Source organism: Oncorhynchus nerka, linkage group LG10 (genome assembly GCF_034236695.1).
Source record: "Oncorhynchus nerka isolate Pitt River linkage group LG10, Oner_Uvic_2.0, whole genome shotgun sequence".
Lineage (NCBI taxonomy): Eukaryota > Metazoa > Chordata > Actinopteri > Salmoniformes > Salmonidae > Oncorhynchus > Oncorhynchus nerka.
Genome location: NC_088405.1, coordinates 60,838,180 through 60,856,706, shown reverse-complemented (window position 1 = coordinate 60,856,706; position 18,527 = coordinate 60,838,180). Strand labels below are relative to the sequence as shown.

The 18,527-nt window shown below is 40.3% G+C and overlaps 1 protein-coding gene across 1 annotated transcript in view; it reads right to left on the bottom strand.

Annotated features, from left to right (window-relative positions):
- Positions 1–13,812, bottom strand: part of LOC115135740 (ephrin-B1-like) — a 78,672-nt gene extending 64,860 nt beyond the window's left edge. Inside the window, exon 1 of the mRNA XM_029670792.2 lies at positions 12,684–13,812. Coding sequence (XP_029526652.1) covers positions 12,684–12,802 — 119 coding nt within the window. The 5' untranslated portion in view covers positions 12,803–13,812. The remainder of the gene's footprint in view (positions 1–12,683) is intronic.
- Positions 13,813–18,527: the final 4,715 nt, after the last annotated feature.

Sequence of the window (18,527 nt, the reverse complement as noted above, 5' to 3'; positions counted from 1 at the left end):
CTTCTTACAAAAACAAGTAGTGATGAACTCAATCTCTCCTCCGCTTTGAGCCATGCATATTATTAATGTCAGCTCTCCGTGTACATTTAAGTGCCAGCCGTGCTGCCCTGTTCTGAGTCAATTGCAATTTTCCCTTTTTGTGGCACCTGACCACAAGACTGAACAGTAGTCCAAGGACGACAAAACAAGAGCCTGTAGGTCATGCCTTGTTGATAGTGTTGTTAAAAAGGCAGACCAGCGCTTTACTATGGACAGACTTCTCCCCATCCTAGCTACCATTGTAGTTTTGACCATGGTAGTTTACAATCCAGGGTTACTCCAAGCCGTTTAGTTACCTCAACTTACAATATTTACAATATTTAGTTGAGGTTTAGTGAATGATTTGTCCTAAATACAATGCTTTTAGTTTTTGAAATATTTAGGACTAACCTAATCCTTGCCTCCTATTCTGAAACTAACTGCAGCTCTTTGTTAAGTGTTGCAGTGATTTCACTCACTGTAGTAGCTGATGTGTATAAAATCTAATCCAATTTTATTTGTCACATGTCCCGAATACAACAGGTTTAGACCTTACCGTGAAATGCTTACTTACAAGCCCAACAATACAGTTCAAGAAAGAGTAAAAGTACATTTTTAAAAAATCAATCAAAAAGTAACAATACATTTACATAACAGTAACGAGGATATATCAGGTGGTACCAGTACTGAGTCAATGTGCGGGGGTACAGGTTAGTCAAGGTAATTTGTAAAGTGACTATGCATAGATAATAAACTGTGAGTAGCAACAGTGTAAAAACAAGGAGGGTCAATATAAATAGTCTGGGTGGCCATTTGATTTGGCCATTAGTGCCGTGCTTGTTGAATGTCCTTCCCTGTAAGCATGCTGAAAGTCTTGTCAATTTGTACAGTAAAATGGCATTGTATCTGGTCAAACACAATTTTTTCCTACTGTTTACTAATGGTTGGTAACGAGCTGATTGGTTGGCTATTTGAGCCAGTTAAGGGGACTTTACTATTCTTGGGTAGAGGAATTACTTTTGCTTCCCTCCAGGCCTGAGGGCACACACTTTCTAGTAGGCTTAAATTGAAGATATGGCAAATAGGAATGGCAATATCGTCCGCTATTATCCTCAGTAATTTTACATCCAAGTTGTCAGACCCCGGTGGCTTGTCATTGTTGAACAACAAAAAATGACCTCTTCCACACTCACTTTACAGAATTCAAAATTACAATGCTTGTCTTTCATAATTGTATCAGTTATACTTGGATGTGTAGTGTCAGCGTTTGTTGCTGGCATGTCATGCCTAAGTTTGCTAATCTTGCCAATGAAAAAAGCATTAAAGTAATTGGTAATATCAGTTGGTTTTGTGATGAATGAGCCATCTGATTCAATTAATGTTAGAGCTGAGTTTGCCTTTTTGGCCAACATTTCATGTAAGGTGCTCCAAAGCTTTTTTACTATAATTCTTTATATCATACATCTTTGTTTCATTGTATAGTTTCTTATTCTTTTTATTCAGTTTAGTCACATGATTTCTCAATTTGCAGTACATTTGCCAATCGGTTGTGCAGCCAGACTTATTTGCCATTCCTTTTGCCTCATCCTTCTCAACCATACATTTTTTAAATTCCTCATCAATCCACAGGGATTTAACCGTTTTTCAAGTAATTTTCTTAACGGGTGCATGCTTATTAGTAACTGGAATAAGCAATTTCATAAATGTGTCAAGTGCAGCGTCTGGTTGCTCCTCATTACACACCACAGACCAACAAATATTTTTTGCAACAACATAGGAATCACTACAAAACTTCTTGTATAACCTCTTATATACTATATTAGCCCCCAGCCTTTGGAACTTTGTCTTTCCTAGATATGGCTACTCCTGTAGATTGTGATCACTACATCAAATGGATTTGCATACTACTTTAATCTTTTCACAAGTGAGTGTCAAATATCTCTAACTGTCACCCCAACATGAGTTGATTTAAGCATGTGATGTCAGAATTCACTCATTGTTCCAAAATGTGATTGTTAAGAAAAAGGACAGTTAACACGCGCTGCCTCATTAACTACAGTGGGGCAAAAAAGTATTTAGTCAGCCACCAATTGTGCAAGTTCTCCCACTTAAAAAGATGAGAGAGGCCTGTAATTTTCATCATAGGTAAACTTCAACTATGACAGACAAAATGAGGAAAACAAATCCAGAAAATCACATTGTAGGATTTTTCATGAATTTATTTGCAAATTATGGTGGAAAATAAGTATTTTAATGTCATCTGTTCTGAGCAAATTATTGATTTCATGAACCTTGTTTCTTAAGCTACATATGTTAACCTGAGCTATTTTTACCACTTTTTTGGGATGCCTTATTGTTTTTATTGCTTTACTGGAAAGTGTGGCAGAAGCAGACATGATCATGTTATTTATGTTTGTTCAGGTTGAGCTGCACACAGTGGACTTCCTACTAGGGACACTGCCTCAGTGGTTCATAGGCACATGATTACTGCATACATTAGCTGTAGGATCAGCAGAGCCGCCAGTCTCCCGTCTGTCCAGAGCCGCTAGAGTCTCCCGTCTGTCCTGAGCCACTAGAGTCTCCCGTCTGTCCTGAGCCGCTAGAGTCTCCCGTCTGTCTTGAGTTGCTAGAGCCGCCAGTCTGTCCTGAGCCCTCAGAGCCGCCAATCTGCCCTGAGCCGTCAGTCAGCCAGGAGCTTCCAGAGCCGTCAGTCAGCCAGGACCTGCCAGAGCCGTCAGTCAGCCAGGACCTGCCAGAGCCGTCAACCAGTAGCTGCCAGAGCCGTCAGCCAGCCAGGAGCGGCCAGAGCCGTCAGCCAGCCAGGAGCAGCCGGAGCCGCCCTTTCACTCCGGAGCTGCCGGAGTCTCCCGCCTGTAGGGCGCTGCCGGAGTCTCCCGCCTATCCGGCGCTGCTGGAGTCTCCCGGCTGTCCGGCGCTGCCGGAGTCTATCATCCTTTCGGGACCCGTGGCGTGGGTCCCCAGTCCAAGATCGGCGGCAAGGGTCGCCGCTCTAAAGAGGCCACGGAGGCGGGCTAAGAGGCGCACCAAAACTATGGTGAAGCGGGGTCCACGTCCCGCGCCAGAGCCACCACCGCGGACAGACGCCCACCCAGACCCTCCCCTATAGGTTCAGGTTTTGCGGCCGGAGTCCGCACCTTGGGGGGGGGGGGGGTCTGGGTGGGCGTATTTTCCTTTGTTTTGTCTTTATTTAGTATGGTCAGGGCGTGAGTTGGGGTGGGCAGTCTGTTTTGTGTTTCTATGTTTTTCTATTTCTGTGTTCGGCCTAGTATGGTTCTCAATCAGAGGCAGGTGTCGTTAGTTGTCTCTGATTGAGAATCATACTTAGGTAGCCTGGGTTTCACTGTTGGTTTGTGGGTGTTTGTTTCAGTGTCTGTGTTTTTCACCACACGGTACTGTTTCGGTTTTGTTATTTCACGTATTCGTTTATTGTTTTTGTATTTCATAGTGTTCAGTGCTTTTGTTATTAAAATCGTCATGAACACTTACCACGCCGCATCTTGGTCCGATCCTTACTCCTCTTCAGATGAAGAGGAGGAAATCTGCCGTTACACTCCTTATAAAAATGTGAGGTCGACCGATTAATCGGACTGGCCGATTAAGTTTTCATAACAATCGGAAATCGACAATCGGAAATCGTTAAGAACACATTCTTATTTTAAATGACGGCCTAGGAACGGTGGGTTAACTGCCTTGTTCAGGGGCAGAACGACGGATTTTTACCTTGTCAGCTCAGGGATTCAATCTTGCAACCTTACAGTTAACTAGTCCAACGCTCTAACCACCTGCCTCACGAGGAGCCTGCCTGTGACGCGAATGCAGTAAGAAGCCAAGGTAAGTTGCTAGCTAGCATTAAACCTATCTTATAAAAATTAATCAATCATAATCACTAGTTATAACTACACATGGTTGATGATATTACTAGTTTATCTAGCGTGTCCTGCGTTGCATATAATCGATGCGGTGCGCATTCGCACAAAGGACTGTCGTTGCTCCAATGTGTACCTAACCATAAACATCAATGCCTTTCTTAAAATCAAGTATATATTTTTAAACCTGCATATTTAGCTAAAAGAAATCCAGGTTAGCAGGCAATATTAACCAGGTGTAATTGTGTCACTTCCCTTGCGTTCATTGCACGCAGAGTCAGGGTATATGCAACAGTTTGGGCCGCCTGGCTCATTGCGAACTAAGTTGCCAGAATTTTACGTAATTGTGACGTAATATTGAAGGTTGTGCAATGTAACAGCAATATTTAGACTTAGGAATGCCATCCGTTAGATAAAATACGGAACGGTTCCATATTTCACTGAAAGAATAAACGTTTTGTTTTCAAAATGATAGTTTCCGTATTCGACCATATTAATGACCTAAGGCTCGTATTTCTGTGTGTTATTATGTTATAATTAAGTCTATGATTTGATAGAGGAGTCTGACTGAGCAATAGTAGGCATCAGCCGGCTCGTAAGCATTCATTCAAAAAGCACTTTCGTGCGTTTTGCCAGCAGCTCTTATGACTTCAAGCCTATCAACTCCCAAGATTAGGCTGGTGTAACTGATGTGAAATGGCTAGCTAGTTAGCGGGGTACGCGCTAATAGCGTTTCAAACGTCACTCGCTCTGAGACTTGGAGTAGTTGTTCCCCTTGCTCTGCATGGGTAACGCTGCTTCGAGGGTGGCTGTTGTCGATGTGTTCCTAGTTTGAGCCCAGGTAGCGGTGAGCAGAGGGATGGAAGCTATAATGTTACACTGGCAATACTAAAGTGCCTATAAGAACATCCAATAGTCAAAGGTATATGAAATACAAATCGTATAGAGAGAAATAGTCCTATAATTCCTATAATAACTACAACCTAAAACTTCTTACCTGGGAATATTGAAGACTCATGTTAAAAGGAACCACCAGCTTTCATATGTTCTCATGTTCTGAGCAAGGAACTTAAACATTAGCTTTCTTACATGGCACATTGCACTTTTACTTTCTTCTCCAACACGTTGTTTTTGCATTATTTAAACCAAATTGAACATGTTTCATTATTTATTTGAGGATAAATTAATTTTATTGATGTATTATATTAAGTTAAAATAAGTGTTCATTCAGTATTGTTGTAATTGTCATTATTATAAATAAAAATCGGCCGATTAATCGGTATCGGCTCTTTTTTTGGGCCCTCCAATAAATCGGTATCGGCATTGAAAAATCATAATCGGTCGACCTCTAATAAAAATAGCTTTGCTTGCAGACGGTATCAAAATTGTCAATGAATGTTACACATACAGAGCTGCAGTATAACTGCCAGTTATGGAGGGCTAAAAGTCTGCTGAAACATTCAATGCTACAATTTAGGGAGGGCACAGGGACATATATTATGGGGAGTTTGTTGGTGTCAAGCAGAGATCCAATCAGTTATTTAAAATCCATCTTCAGCTGTTCTGAGCTGTCCTTAATGTAATTGAATCAGAGTCTATTTCCTGATGCAGGTTTAAATTGTTTGGGAGCAGTTTACTGATGTCCTGTACTCGTGCTCCTGGATAGCACAACGTTTTGCTCCAAGAACTGAGACATTTCTCACCATTGAACTGCCCAATACAACGGACCGAGAAGGGGTTGAAGAAATCTGCTCATTCCTACACCTCACACAATTCGTGGAACCTTTCACAGGCCCACAAGAAGCAGGATAGCATACGCCCGCAGCTCCCGGGCAATAGGTCCAGACCTCCCACAGCAGGCAGTGCCCTGATAGATCCAGAGAGAAGAAAAGGAGCTGGACTTGCTGCTGGATTCAGCCTATTTGGAGTCAGCGAAGCCGTCGCAGACATAGGTAGTCCCAGCGATGAAGGCGCAGTTAGATCAGGCACCAGGGCAGCGAAGCTATTCCTCATGTCAATCTGCTCCAGACCTCTCGCAGGCATTCCAGTCCGCTTAGCAGCATGCCGCTGCCTTCGTTTTCCACGACTTGTGACATGGGACCAGCGCTGATTGGAACAATCCTCTTGCTGTTCTCAGTCTACTCCACTGCAAAATGGAAGAGGAGAAGCAGATGGAGACGACTTCCTTGGCAGGCAAGTTACAGGTAGCATAGACCATTCGGACAGGGACAGATGACAAGGTGGGGATACATCCATTAAGCCCGAGTGGCATCCAGCCACAGGAGTTGAGAGAGAAGAAGTTCCAATTTGTGTTTTCCCCCACAAGTTCACACAGAATTGAAATTTGCTTGCTAAGGATAGCCACCTCATTCCGCAAGCAAACAACTGCTGCATTGAAACTCCGGATTGTCAATATTGTCCCGCAAAAGAGCGTAATAAACACAGCTGCTACAGCGCTGGAGACGTTCGTTAGCTATTCCAGGCGAAGCAGGCTCCATTGCAACCTAGCTAGCTGGCTAGTAAGTAGCTGATGTTGCAGGCCTGGGCAACTCCAGTCCTTGGGGGCCTGATTGGTGTCACACTTTTGCTCCAGCCCCAGCTAACACACCTGACTCCAATAATCAACTAATCATGATCTTTAGTTAAAAATGCAATTAGTATAAAAGCAGGTGTTTGCTAGGGATAGGGCCCCCGAGGACTACTGATATTGCCCAGGCCTGTAAGAGGGTTGGGGTTGTTACTCCAACAAGGTCATATTATCTATTACTCATTACTTATTTTAACAGTAACAAATGACTTTACTTATCACTTCATGGGAAAAGTGATTAGTTACAATACTCTTTATATTACTTTTGCCTTACACCCCAAAAGGTTGCTCAATGTAAACAACATTAGAGGTAGGATCTTAATTTGTGCCAGTTTGCTACAGCAGTAATATAATTCTGCAGCAACAGGAAAATAGAATTATTATGTGGATTATAATTTATGGACATTTGTGTTGTGAGGTTGATAGATTTTGTTGTTAGGGCAAAATCAAGTCTGAAATTTCAAAGTGGAACTTTATAAGCCTTTTTAAAACTCAAAAACACTCAAATGTTGCATTTCCTGTGATTAAGATCCTACATCTCTACATTATGTAGGACTATTCTACCGTGGATAAGGGCAGAATTTCCTCTACAACATACCCAGTTACAAGCTTGTTCAGCTCCCCCCGGGTTACAGCCTGTCCTCCAGAACTATTCAAATCAAACCTTGGTTGTTTGGATGAGGTAGGCCTAAAGACATCTTCAGCAGCAGTGGTCAGGCCTCAGGGATCTTTCGCTACAAGTTTTGTCTTGCTTTTGCAGGTGCTTCAAAAGATTTGGAAGATGTGTTTCTAGCAGTGGAGAGCACAGTTTATATTTCACAGTTATATTCTTGTCATTTTATCCTCCTACCAAATCAAAGTAATGGTAAGTTGGGATGTTATAGTAACCCAACCCAACGCTTCTGCCATGTTTAATCTCCCTCACTAAAGCAGTTAGTAGTAATGTGTGAGTGTTAACAGGAACTTGGTGAGAGGACATCAAACTCAGGTTGAAAACAATTAGAATCGGGGGCGGGGGATTTTTAAATATTGCGCCAACAGAGAGGGAAAAATAATCTTCAAAAATATTTATTTGGATCAATAACTAATAGGAAGGGAATGATAACAAAAGTAACAATGAACTATCTGTGATCAGTAACTGTAATATTATTACTCAAATTGGAACAGTACTCCATTATATTACTTGTTACCACAAAAACGTATATTATTTCTGTAACGGGTTACTTTGTAACGCGTTAACCCCGACACTGCTAATGACTGACTGCTTTTACTTTCCTTTCATTCTTGAACTAAGCCGCCCTGAGGTGGCTCTAAGTCTCTCCTCTTTGTGATGGGGTCTGGGTTTCTGTGAAACGTTATCAAAACCAGCGTGAAGGGATGAGGCCAGGAGGAGAACAAAACCACTCCTGTGACACTTCTCAAAGGAATCTCTTTCTTGTGTAAACTACGGCTGAAACCTAGGGAGCAGGGGCATGGGTGGGTTTATTACAGGCTGGAGGGTTGGCACAGCCTATTTAAACAGTGACAGAGTTCATCTCTAGACTGTCACTTTTAATCACAGGAGCATTGATCATGATGGCACAGTCAGGCAAAGCTCGAGCTACTTCACTTGGCTCTAATGCATTAAACACACAGGCCACTCGATATTTGCTCAATTTATCATACACTGCTGAATCTTCCGACCAAGCTAGATCTGTAATTGTCTGTATGGAAGGCCATGTGACTTTGTGGGAACAATTAAAACACAAATCAATATCAATTTTCTCTCCCGTTTTACAATGTGATGTCAAACTGTTGACATAACCATAGACCAGTCACTGCAGACAGTCCCTCGTGTCGGTCTTCACAGAGTGAGAATTCCGAGGTTTCACCCCTCTTAAAGATAACTTCAATAACACATGAGCTGAGTGGTTAAAACATTAACTGACTGGTGTCTCCCTTCTCTTTTTTTGTCTCCACTTGTTTTTCCTTGAGGAATTAAATCAGGGATTAGTTGAATTACCTAAAGCTGGAGGGTCTTATTTCAAGATTGCGCAAACAAAAATAATACTCCCTGGCTTTAACAGGCAAAGATCATTTCTGAATCATTGGCAACAGTATAATTATGGTATGAAGTGCACCATCAAATGGAATGAAACTGCTTTCAAACGTATTTTTTTCTTAACAGCTATCTTCGTGTTGTCCTATCATAACCTCTGTGAGAAGATCTTTCAGAAAATGCCCTCACGAAGATATTATAAAACTATTACTGTTTGCATGTAAGTGCAAGTTGTCTAAAAGCTTACCATTGCCTGTAATTCACATGTGCCAATGGTTAAACACAACAAATATAGTCTCTTGGCGACATACAGTAGGCCTGACTGGCCACCACCTGCTTGGGTCTGTCAGACACCGAACTCATAATCTTGGAAATTACAAGGCCAGAATTACATTACAAGGCCAGAATTACATATTGTTCTCACAAGGGAGAGAGATGGCAGGGTGAATGTATGAGATTTAGCAGTGATGGGTCTCAAAAGCTGATAGACTTACTACATGTAGGATGCTTTAAGTGACAAATGACTATATTCTTTCTCAATGTTTTTGTGAGATACCAGTCCCAGCCCAACATGGGAATTGCTATACCACACTATATTATAAGATGACAAATATGATATCAAGTATATTTTCTAAGGCTATCACATGCATAACAAAATAAATACAAGTTTGTCATAATATATTTGATTGTGCTTTGAAAAAATGAATGGTAGATCTGTTGTAAATGCAAGTAAATCTATATTAAGTTAATAGTGAGCTCAATTCTGAGATTTTCAATTACCTCATTTTATTCCATCCTGAGAAATTAGAGAGAAGCAGGTTTGTTCAATATCAATAAATCCAATTACAGCTATTTCCCCCTTGCAAACACTCCATTTAGCTGCTGTCTCAGAAGAGAGAAAAAGCTCAAATAATATATACAGTTATCTATCCTTCTTACAGAAGAAACAGCAGGTTGCTATCTAGCTAGCTAAATAGCTAACATGACTAGCTAGCTAAAAAATGTTTGTTATCAAACCAGAAAATAGTGTCACGAGTAGTTTAAAACTGCCCGTGACAGGCGCACGAATCAACGGCAGAAAGAAAAAGCATAACTCTGTTAATATTGGGCATAACTTTCACCTGATTTTGGTTAGAGGCACACAGTCTTCAGCTATGTAAAGGAGCAAGCAAGCATTGACTAGCTGTGTTCCATGTTGTGTTCTGCACTTAAAACCGTCAGTGTGGAAATGTGCACGTAATATGGTTATGTGTGTTGAAGAAATGGAGATGCGATTAACAGCGGCAAAGAAATGATGGTGGTAAACATGTCAAGCGTTAACTTTGACAGCCCTAATTTGAATGTTTAAATTAGAAGTCTGCAAGAAGCAACTTGTCCAAAATGTTAACCGTATCTTAAAATGTTGGCTTGTGACCAAAGAACAACAGCTTTTAAGTGCATTCATCTTTGTATTCTGTCTAGAGTTCACACTTTTAAGCATTCTGTCTACCACAAGCTTTTCCTCATGTGCTCAATCACCATCTCTGCTTTTTATGATGTACAAGTTTGGTCTCTGCATCTCAGTAGGCCTATCTACATGTTTCAGTGTGACTTCATGATTCATGTGATTAAATGAAAGGAACGCTCTTCTTAAGTTTATAGCTGTAACGGTGTGGGCTAGCCAAGCCAGAGGTCTGGTACTGGTGAGAATTCAGCAGACAGTGTGGCTGAAGTGTATAAGACTCAATGTGGTAGACCGTCTGCATAACTTTAATGAGGCAAAATAATAAAGAGCCGGAGAAGGGAATGGTGGCAACCCAAAAACATTTCTGTTAGTCTGTTAATCTGAACAAGCAACAGAAATACTGAGTGCCAAAGTAAAAGACCATTTGAGTGAACATTGACAGAGAAGTGAAGTATCCCATTGAGAAAAAAGTGTAAATCATAAAATCATACAATATAATAATTAATGTAATAACCATAGCTTTCGAAACATACTAACAGCCAATATTATATACCAGGGGAATTTGCGTGAATGTGTTTATTTTTTTGAAAAATTTGGAAATCACAAAATCATACAATATAATAATTAAAGTAATAACCAGTGCTTTTGAAACATACTATCAGCCAATATTTTATACCAGGGGCATTTCCATGAATGTGTCTTCTTCAACAAACATGTGTGGGCTCTGCTCATTATCTGAGAACTGAAGTTTGAGTTTATATCCACACTGGAACTAATCCCAACTACTGACAACTTTGACATACAATATCTTGATACAAAATGGCTGCTGCATTACAATTCAAAAACTACAGCTGCAGTTGGAGAAAACTTAGTCTGCACCAATTCAGCAAAATAAACGTTGTGCCTCTGTATAAAATTAATTATTTTAGTTCATACATTGGAAAGACAATCTATATTTTATGTTTTGAGGTAGGATTCTCTGGTGGTGCAGTCCTGCATTTGTTTGTGTGAATTCAATTTATAACAAATCAACAAAAAAAATGTTATGCCTTTATGAACATGAGCATGCCCTCATGTCCAGATAGATCTGTAATCAGCTTTTAAGTGCCTGTCTGCACTCTCGATGACCTAACTACAAGCATTGTAGAGGTAGGAAGCGCAAAGCATCACCCCTTGGTGGGGTAAGTAAACAAACATTAACTTACTTGAGAAAACAGCCACCAACTGTTTTAAAACAACATAGTCTTTATTTTAACAAATGGTTAGCGGCAATTGAAGTCTTGTCTTTTACGTTGTTCAGTGTCGTGACTTCTTTTAGACTGTGTACTGATGAGTGAACAAAGCCAGGACTAGGCCACTTCACTTGTCTACATCCACAGCTGGTGTTTAAATCCTGAATATTGAGTCCCTTGGTAACTCCTTTCAATAATAATAGAGATGTGTTCTGAACATTTCACATTTTGAAGAGATTATTATAAAATGCGTGATTCACCTTATCAGCCCATATACTGTATACTTATAGGCACAATACATAACTCTGCTACCTTGTGGTACCACAACTTTTCCCCCTTATATTAATGAAATGTTGAATTGAAGGGATTTTGCCAAAAGGTTTTATATATATATGTATGTATGTATGTATGTATGTATGTATGTATGTATGTATGTATGTATGTATGTATGTATGTATGTATGTGTGTGTGTATATATATATATATATATATATATATATATATATGTATATGTGTATATATATATGTGTATATATATGTATATATATGTGTGTGTTATTTTCTACACTGTAGACAGACAGAGACCGCAACAGCGAAACACTTAATATAATCTATTGAAGACGAGGTAATATTAATAATTCCAGGACTAACTTGGATTGAAATACAAATATATAGACATTTGATATATATTAATCTAGATCAAATAACAAAATAACATTTAAAGGCCTACATATTCTAAAAGCAAAGTCCCTGTTACTCTCTGAGGACTTAAGTTGGGATGTTATCTTAGGCAATGTGTCTACCCTCAAAGCCAGAAAGATATTGATTAAACTTGAAAAACACACTTATAAATGTGTCATTCCAGCCAGAGGAGAGCACCTGAAAACACATATGAGAACACACACACCAACAGCAGTTGCTGCCTCTCCCTTGATTGTAGAGACCACTCTGCAGTAGAGATGCAGGCTACCCGTAAATGATGGGGCCTGGTTGATTCTAGCTGAAATTGGCACCTCATAAATGTTGGTTGGAAGTTGATTAATGGCAAACACGAGTTAATGAATCCTATCAAAAATAACCTATATGAAAGACATTTACCACAACATGTAGAAATCTATTAATGACTCACTAGGCAGAACTGAATGCTTATTGTTGTATTGTTTAAACTATGGCCTATATGATACATGCTATCAAACAATGTCTGGCTTTTTCCTATGATGCCTTCTTTCATATTGTTTTACAGCATGCTGTTTCATTCAACACTGTGTGAGTCTTCAGAGCCAGCACATCACAGAGTCCTGAATGTGATTCAGCGCAAACAGTAGTCGAAAACATGTCCTGGCGTCAATGCATATTTATTTCCATTAGCAAGCTTTACGCATGCTAATAGAATAACATAAGTATTCAGTGTTTTTTTCAATGCATGGTAATACAGTTTACGTCTTCTATAGACTAGATTAGCAAATGTAACACTTACTTGGGGTTTTGCGAGTTCCAAATCACCGATTCCAATGATTTGGCATAGGGCAACAGCGACCTGCACAAGACTGTCAAAATCCAAAGGTAGTACTTCCAATTGGAACCGGAGCCTGCCATTTCCACGCTTATTCAGTCAGGCAAATTAGTCAACGGCACGATGAAATCATTCGAAAATGTGGATACAGTGTAAATCTCGCACAATTCTAGATCCCATTCACTAGTGTCGCATGTAGCCTAGCCTAGATTATACGTAAATCTACGTTGACGATAGAAAAATATTACCCAGCAATGAATATAATATATGAAATCCTATTTTCCCGTTTCGTGCAGGCTATGCAAGCAGAACAAGAGTATCTTGCAGGTGAGTGCGTCAATGTTCTGGATTCTTTATCTCATCACCTTACCGGTGTCGAATATATTTCTAAGGTAGGATATGCGCACGTTTAAACGCATTGATAGAACAAGTTTCTTGTTACTGGTCAGAAAATAATGTTGAATCCTGTAACAAGTGGAGTCTTCACCCACGAACCCGTACGCTGGAGTGCGTTTTGCGGTTGTTGATGCACATTTAACAAGCAGACTACAATAAATGTGACCCTTTTGTTATTGCTTCTTCAGTAAACATCTGTTTTGTCCAGTTGGTGCAACGGTGTCTTCTTTGTATGGTGAAGCCGTTGTCTATAGATACATCCATTTAATGTTTAGCGACTATTAAAAAAAACGCTCTGACAGAAAATATTTTGCGTACCTCCAAAGTAGTCTACTCCATCAGTGTAGCAGCAGACTCAAAAACAGTCGCGATAAAACGCGTAAAATCCTTATTTCAGGTGGACATTAGGCTCCGATGCATTGAACTTAGAATCCACTTGAAATGTTACAGTCTGCCTGTATATTGTGGACACCAACTCATGTTCGAAGTCCGCGCTGAACTGCTTCTTCCAAAGGGCATGAATAGTCTCTTAAACATCACGTCATTGATACGAGTGAGTAATCCAGTTCAGTCTCTCTAAAAAAAACAGTTTGTAAATAAAGTGAAATATTGTGCCTATTTAACTTGAACTCGCAATGAATTTTAGCAGTGAAGGTTCCAGCGTACAGTGCACACCAAACTAGCATTCGATACTCATTTTTCGCACACACTGCTGAGTACGTAATGCAACGCTTAGATAGCCCTGGCCTCCTAACCAATCAAGGAAGCTTGGCGAAGTCCTCTCATTTTTCAGTTGGTCAACATTCTCTTGACTGAAGATATTCAGGCATAGTGCAGCCTGGGTCTTTACAGTGAATACATTATAATTAAGAGATAATTATCTTTCTCAACATATGCACGGACTATGTTGTATAAATATGAATTGATTAGATATGGTGGCCTAGACTTGTCTCCACAATCAACAGGTAATATAGTATGCCTACATACGTTTTAACGTAGCAGTGCATGGTAAATGTATTATCAGATCTTGCTCACTACATGGGCTACTTATAAGATGTTTTGATATAATCCAAAACATATATTTTTAAAATTTCGTCGATTCTCCCATTACAGATGGTAGTCTATTCTATGTGACTCTTGTAGGTCTAAGATGGCTTGCAATACTCATTTGACAATGTTGCCCTCTATTGGAATGGGTGGAAACGTTGTGGGGAAACAGAAAGCATTATCACGAGTGGATCTTGCTGGATCTATTCTGTTTCTATTCTATTATAGGCCTATTATGTTATATAATAAAACGTTTCCCTGCTTGTAATATATTTGATGCCTTTGAAGTGAAATTATGTTTAATATCAACGTTAGGGCAGCCTATTGTAAAGTCATTACTTGGTTATAGTCCGGCTTGCTCTTTCAAAACGTATTAACCAACTTTTTTTTACCAGTTATAATGTGTATTTAACATTTGTTATTGATTAATAAATATCTCGATATGGTTCCAATGTAAACTATTTCTTGTTAAATCACATTTCAACACAAGCCTTAACCAAAGCTACCTAGTAAGATTGTGCTTATACACCAAAAAACTAACTCATTCTAAAAATGTAAAGTTAGAGCACAACAGTCTTCATAGTTGTGTTTCATGCCATGGTTAGCATTAGATGCATCTCTACAAAGTCAGGAATATGAGACCTTTTCATATTGCTGTAACTTCATCTATGGCAGGTCTCTAAAAATAACTCATTGCTCTAAACTAGATGTTTGATTGGTGACCTACTTAGGATAGACACCTATAGCAACTTTACATTGCAGTTTGCTTATTTGATATAACCTGATATCATGGCATGAGAGTAGACTATGTAGAAGTTTCTCCAACCTCCTTAACAAGGCAATTATTTCAACCTTTGGAATAAGGGAGGAAAAGACAAATAGGTCTTCATTTAAATATGAACTCATTGAAAATACCATTCAGGCATGTAGTGAAATGCTCCAGGAATCCAGCGGTATGATGTAGCAGACGATTGGCATGTGGCCAGGTTTAATTCCCAGATGTGGACACTACTGTTTTGTCCTTGAGAAAGGCACAGCTTCACTGAATATAATCAGCTGTATAGTTCTCTGTCAAGTATGAAATGCAGAGTTACTCTCAGATTGCAAGTGCCATGAACCAGACACATATTATAAATTGTTGTTTGTATGCATTTCAAGTCATGTTTGCCACCCAGTAAGAGGGAGATGGATGCAGCTAGTTGTCATCATTATATATATCATTATATATATTTTTTATTTAACCTTTATTTAACTAGGCAAGTCAGTTAAGAACAAATTCTTATTTACAATGACGGCCTACCCCGGCCAAACCCGGACAACGCTGGGCCAATTGTGCGACGCCCTATGGGACTTCCAATCACGGTCGGATGTGATACAGCCTGGACCAGGGACTGTAGTGACGCCTCTTCTGCTGAGATGCAGTGCCTTAGACCGCTGCGCCACAGGGGAAAATTTGTTTATTGATAAAAGATGGACTACATTTTAGTACTAAGAAGTGTGTTTGGACAGTTTTATGTTAGAGCTGACTGTTTAGACTGATGTTCTAAATACATATCCATTGAAAGGCAGCCACTGTGGCGAGATATTTTCATTTAGATCATTCTTGGCTATGGATTTCCCCTTGTGTTTTTACTGGTTATGGACTTAGACAGATGACCTCAACAACAGTCTGACATAGTACAGTCATGGCCAAAAGTTTTGAGAATGACACAAATATTAATTTCCACAAAGTTTGCTGCTTTAGTGTCTGTAGATATTTTTGTCAGATGTTACTATGGAATACTGAAGTATAATTACAAGCATTTCATAAGTGTCAAAGGCTTTTATTGACAATTACATGAAGTTGATGCAAAGAGTCTATTTGCAGTGTTGACCCTTCTTTTTCAAGACCTCTGCAATCCGCCCTGGCATGCTGTCAATTAACTTCTGGGCCACATCCTGACTGATGGCAGCCAATTCTTTCATAATCAATGCTTGGAATTTGTCAGAATTTGTGGGTGTTTGTTTGTCCACCCGCCTCTTGAGGATTGACCACAAGTTCTCAATGGGATTAAGGTCTGGGGAGTTTCCTGGCCATGGACCCAAAATATCGATGTTTTGTTCCCCGAGCCACTTAGTTATCACTTTTGCCTTATGGCAAGGTGCTCCATCATGCTGGAAAAGGCATTGTTCATCACCAAACTGTTCCTGGATGGTTGGGAGAAGTTGCTCTCAGAGGATGTGTTGGTACCATTCTTTATTCATGGCTGTGTTCTTAGGCAAAATTGTGAGTGAGCCCACTCCCTTGGCTTAGAAGCAACACCACACATGAATGGTCTCAGGATGCTTTACTGTTGGCATGACACAGGACTGATGGTAGCGCTCACCTTGTCTTCTCCGGACAAGCTTTTTCCCGGATGCCCCAAACAATCGTAAAGGGAATTCATCAGAGAAAATGACTTTACCCCAGTCCTCAGCTGTCCAATCCCTGTACCTTTTGCAGAATATCAGTCTGTCCCTGATGTTTTTCCTGGAGAGAAGTGGCTTCTTTGCTGCCTTCTTGACACCAGGCCATCCTCCAAAAGTCTTCGCCTCACTGTGCGTGCAGATGCACTCACACCTGCCTGCTGCCATTCCTGAGCAAGCTCTGTACTCGTGGTGCCCCGATCCCACAGCTGAATCAACTTTAGGAGATGGTCCTGGTGCTTGCTGGACTTTCTTGGGCACCCTGAAGCCTTCTTCACAACAATTGAACCGCTCTCCTTGAATTTCTTAATGATCCGATAAATGGTTGATTTAGGTGCAATCTTACTGGCAGCAATATCCTTGCTGTGAAGCCCTTTTTGTGCAAAGCAATGATGATAGCACGTGTTTACTTGCAGGTAACCATGGTTGACAGAGGAAGAACAATGATTCCAAGCACCACCCTCCTTTTGAAGCTTCCAGTCTGTTATTCAAACTCAATCAGCATGACAGAGTGATCTCCAGCCTTGTCCTCGTCAACACTCACACCTGTGTTAACGAGAGAAACACTGACATGATGTCAGCTGGTCCTTTTGTGGCAGGGCTGAAATGCATTGAAAATGTTTTTTGGGGATTCAGTTCATTTACATGGCAAAGAGGGACTTTGCAAGTAATTGCAATTCATCTGATCACTCTTCATAACATTCTGGAGTATATGCAAATTGCCATCATACAAACTGAGGCAGCAGATTTTGTGAAAATTAATATTTGTGTCATTCTCAAAACATTTGGCCACGACTGTAGATCAATACCATAATAAATGGTCTAATAGAAAATATAGTTTCTGAACATTAACATTTGTTTGGCCATCTTGTACCTGCTGATGTCATACTGTACCTTTACTGTAAAATTACAGTGATATCGGAATTACATTCTTACATTCCCCTTACATTGCTGAATCGCTGTACCAATTTAGACTATGAAAAAGAAGTGCTACTGTTGTTAGAAATTATGTGTGTTAATTAGCTCTAAAAGGGGTTCTCTATCTAAAGTTCATTGCCTATATACAATGCATTCCAAAAGTATTCAGACCCATTTAGTTTATTATTTGTTTTTTTCCCCTCGTCAATCTACAGAAATTTATTTTAAAAACAAACCAACTGAAATATCAATTTACTTAAGTATTCAGACCCTTTACTCAGTACTTTGTTGAATCACCTTTGGCAGCGATTACAGCTTCGAGTCTTCTTGGGTATGATGCTAAAAACTTGGCACACCTGTATTTGGGGAGTTTCTCCCATTTATCTCTGCAGATCCTCTCAAGCGCTGTCAGGTTCGATGGGGAGCATTGCTACACATCTATTTTCATGATTCTCCAGAGATGTTTGATTAGGCTCAAGTCCAGACTCTGTCTGGGCCACTCAAGGACATTCAGAGACTTGAACCGAAGCCACTCCTGTGTTGTCTTGGATGTGTGCTTAGGGTCGTTGTCCTGTTGAAAGGTGAACATTTGCCCCAGTCTGAGGTCATGAGCGCTCTGGAGTAGGTTTTCATCAAGGACCTCTCTGTACTTTGCTCCGTTCATCTCTCCCTCGATCCTGACTAGTCTCCCACTCCCTGCTGCTGAAAAACATTGCACAGCATTATATAGCCCTGGCCTCCTAACCAATCATTGAAGCTTGGCGAAGTCCTCTCATTATTCAGTTGGTCAACATTCTCTTGACTGAAGAGAACACAGCACCACCATGCTTCACCGTAGGGATGGTGCCAGGTTTCCTCCAGAGGAAGGCCTTTTTATTCTAGACTTGGCACTCCGGTACCGCTTGCCATGCGGTAGTAGAGAGAACAGTCTATGACTGGGGTGGCTGGGGTCTTTGACAATTTTTAGGGCCTTTCTCTGACACCGCCTGGTGTAGAGGTCCT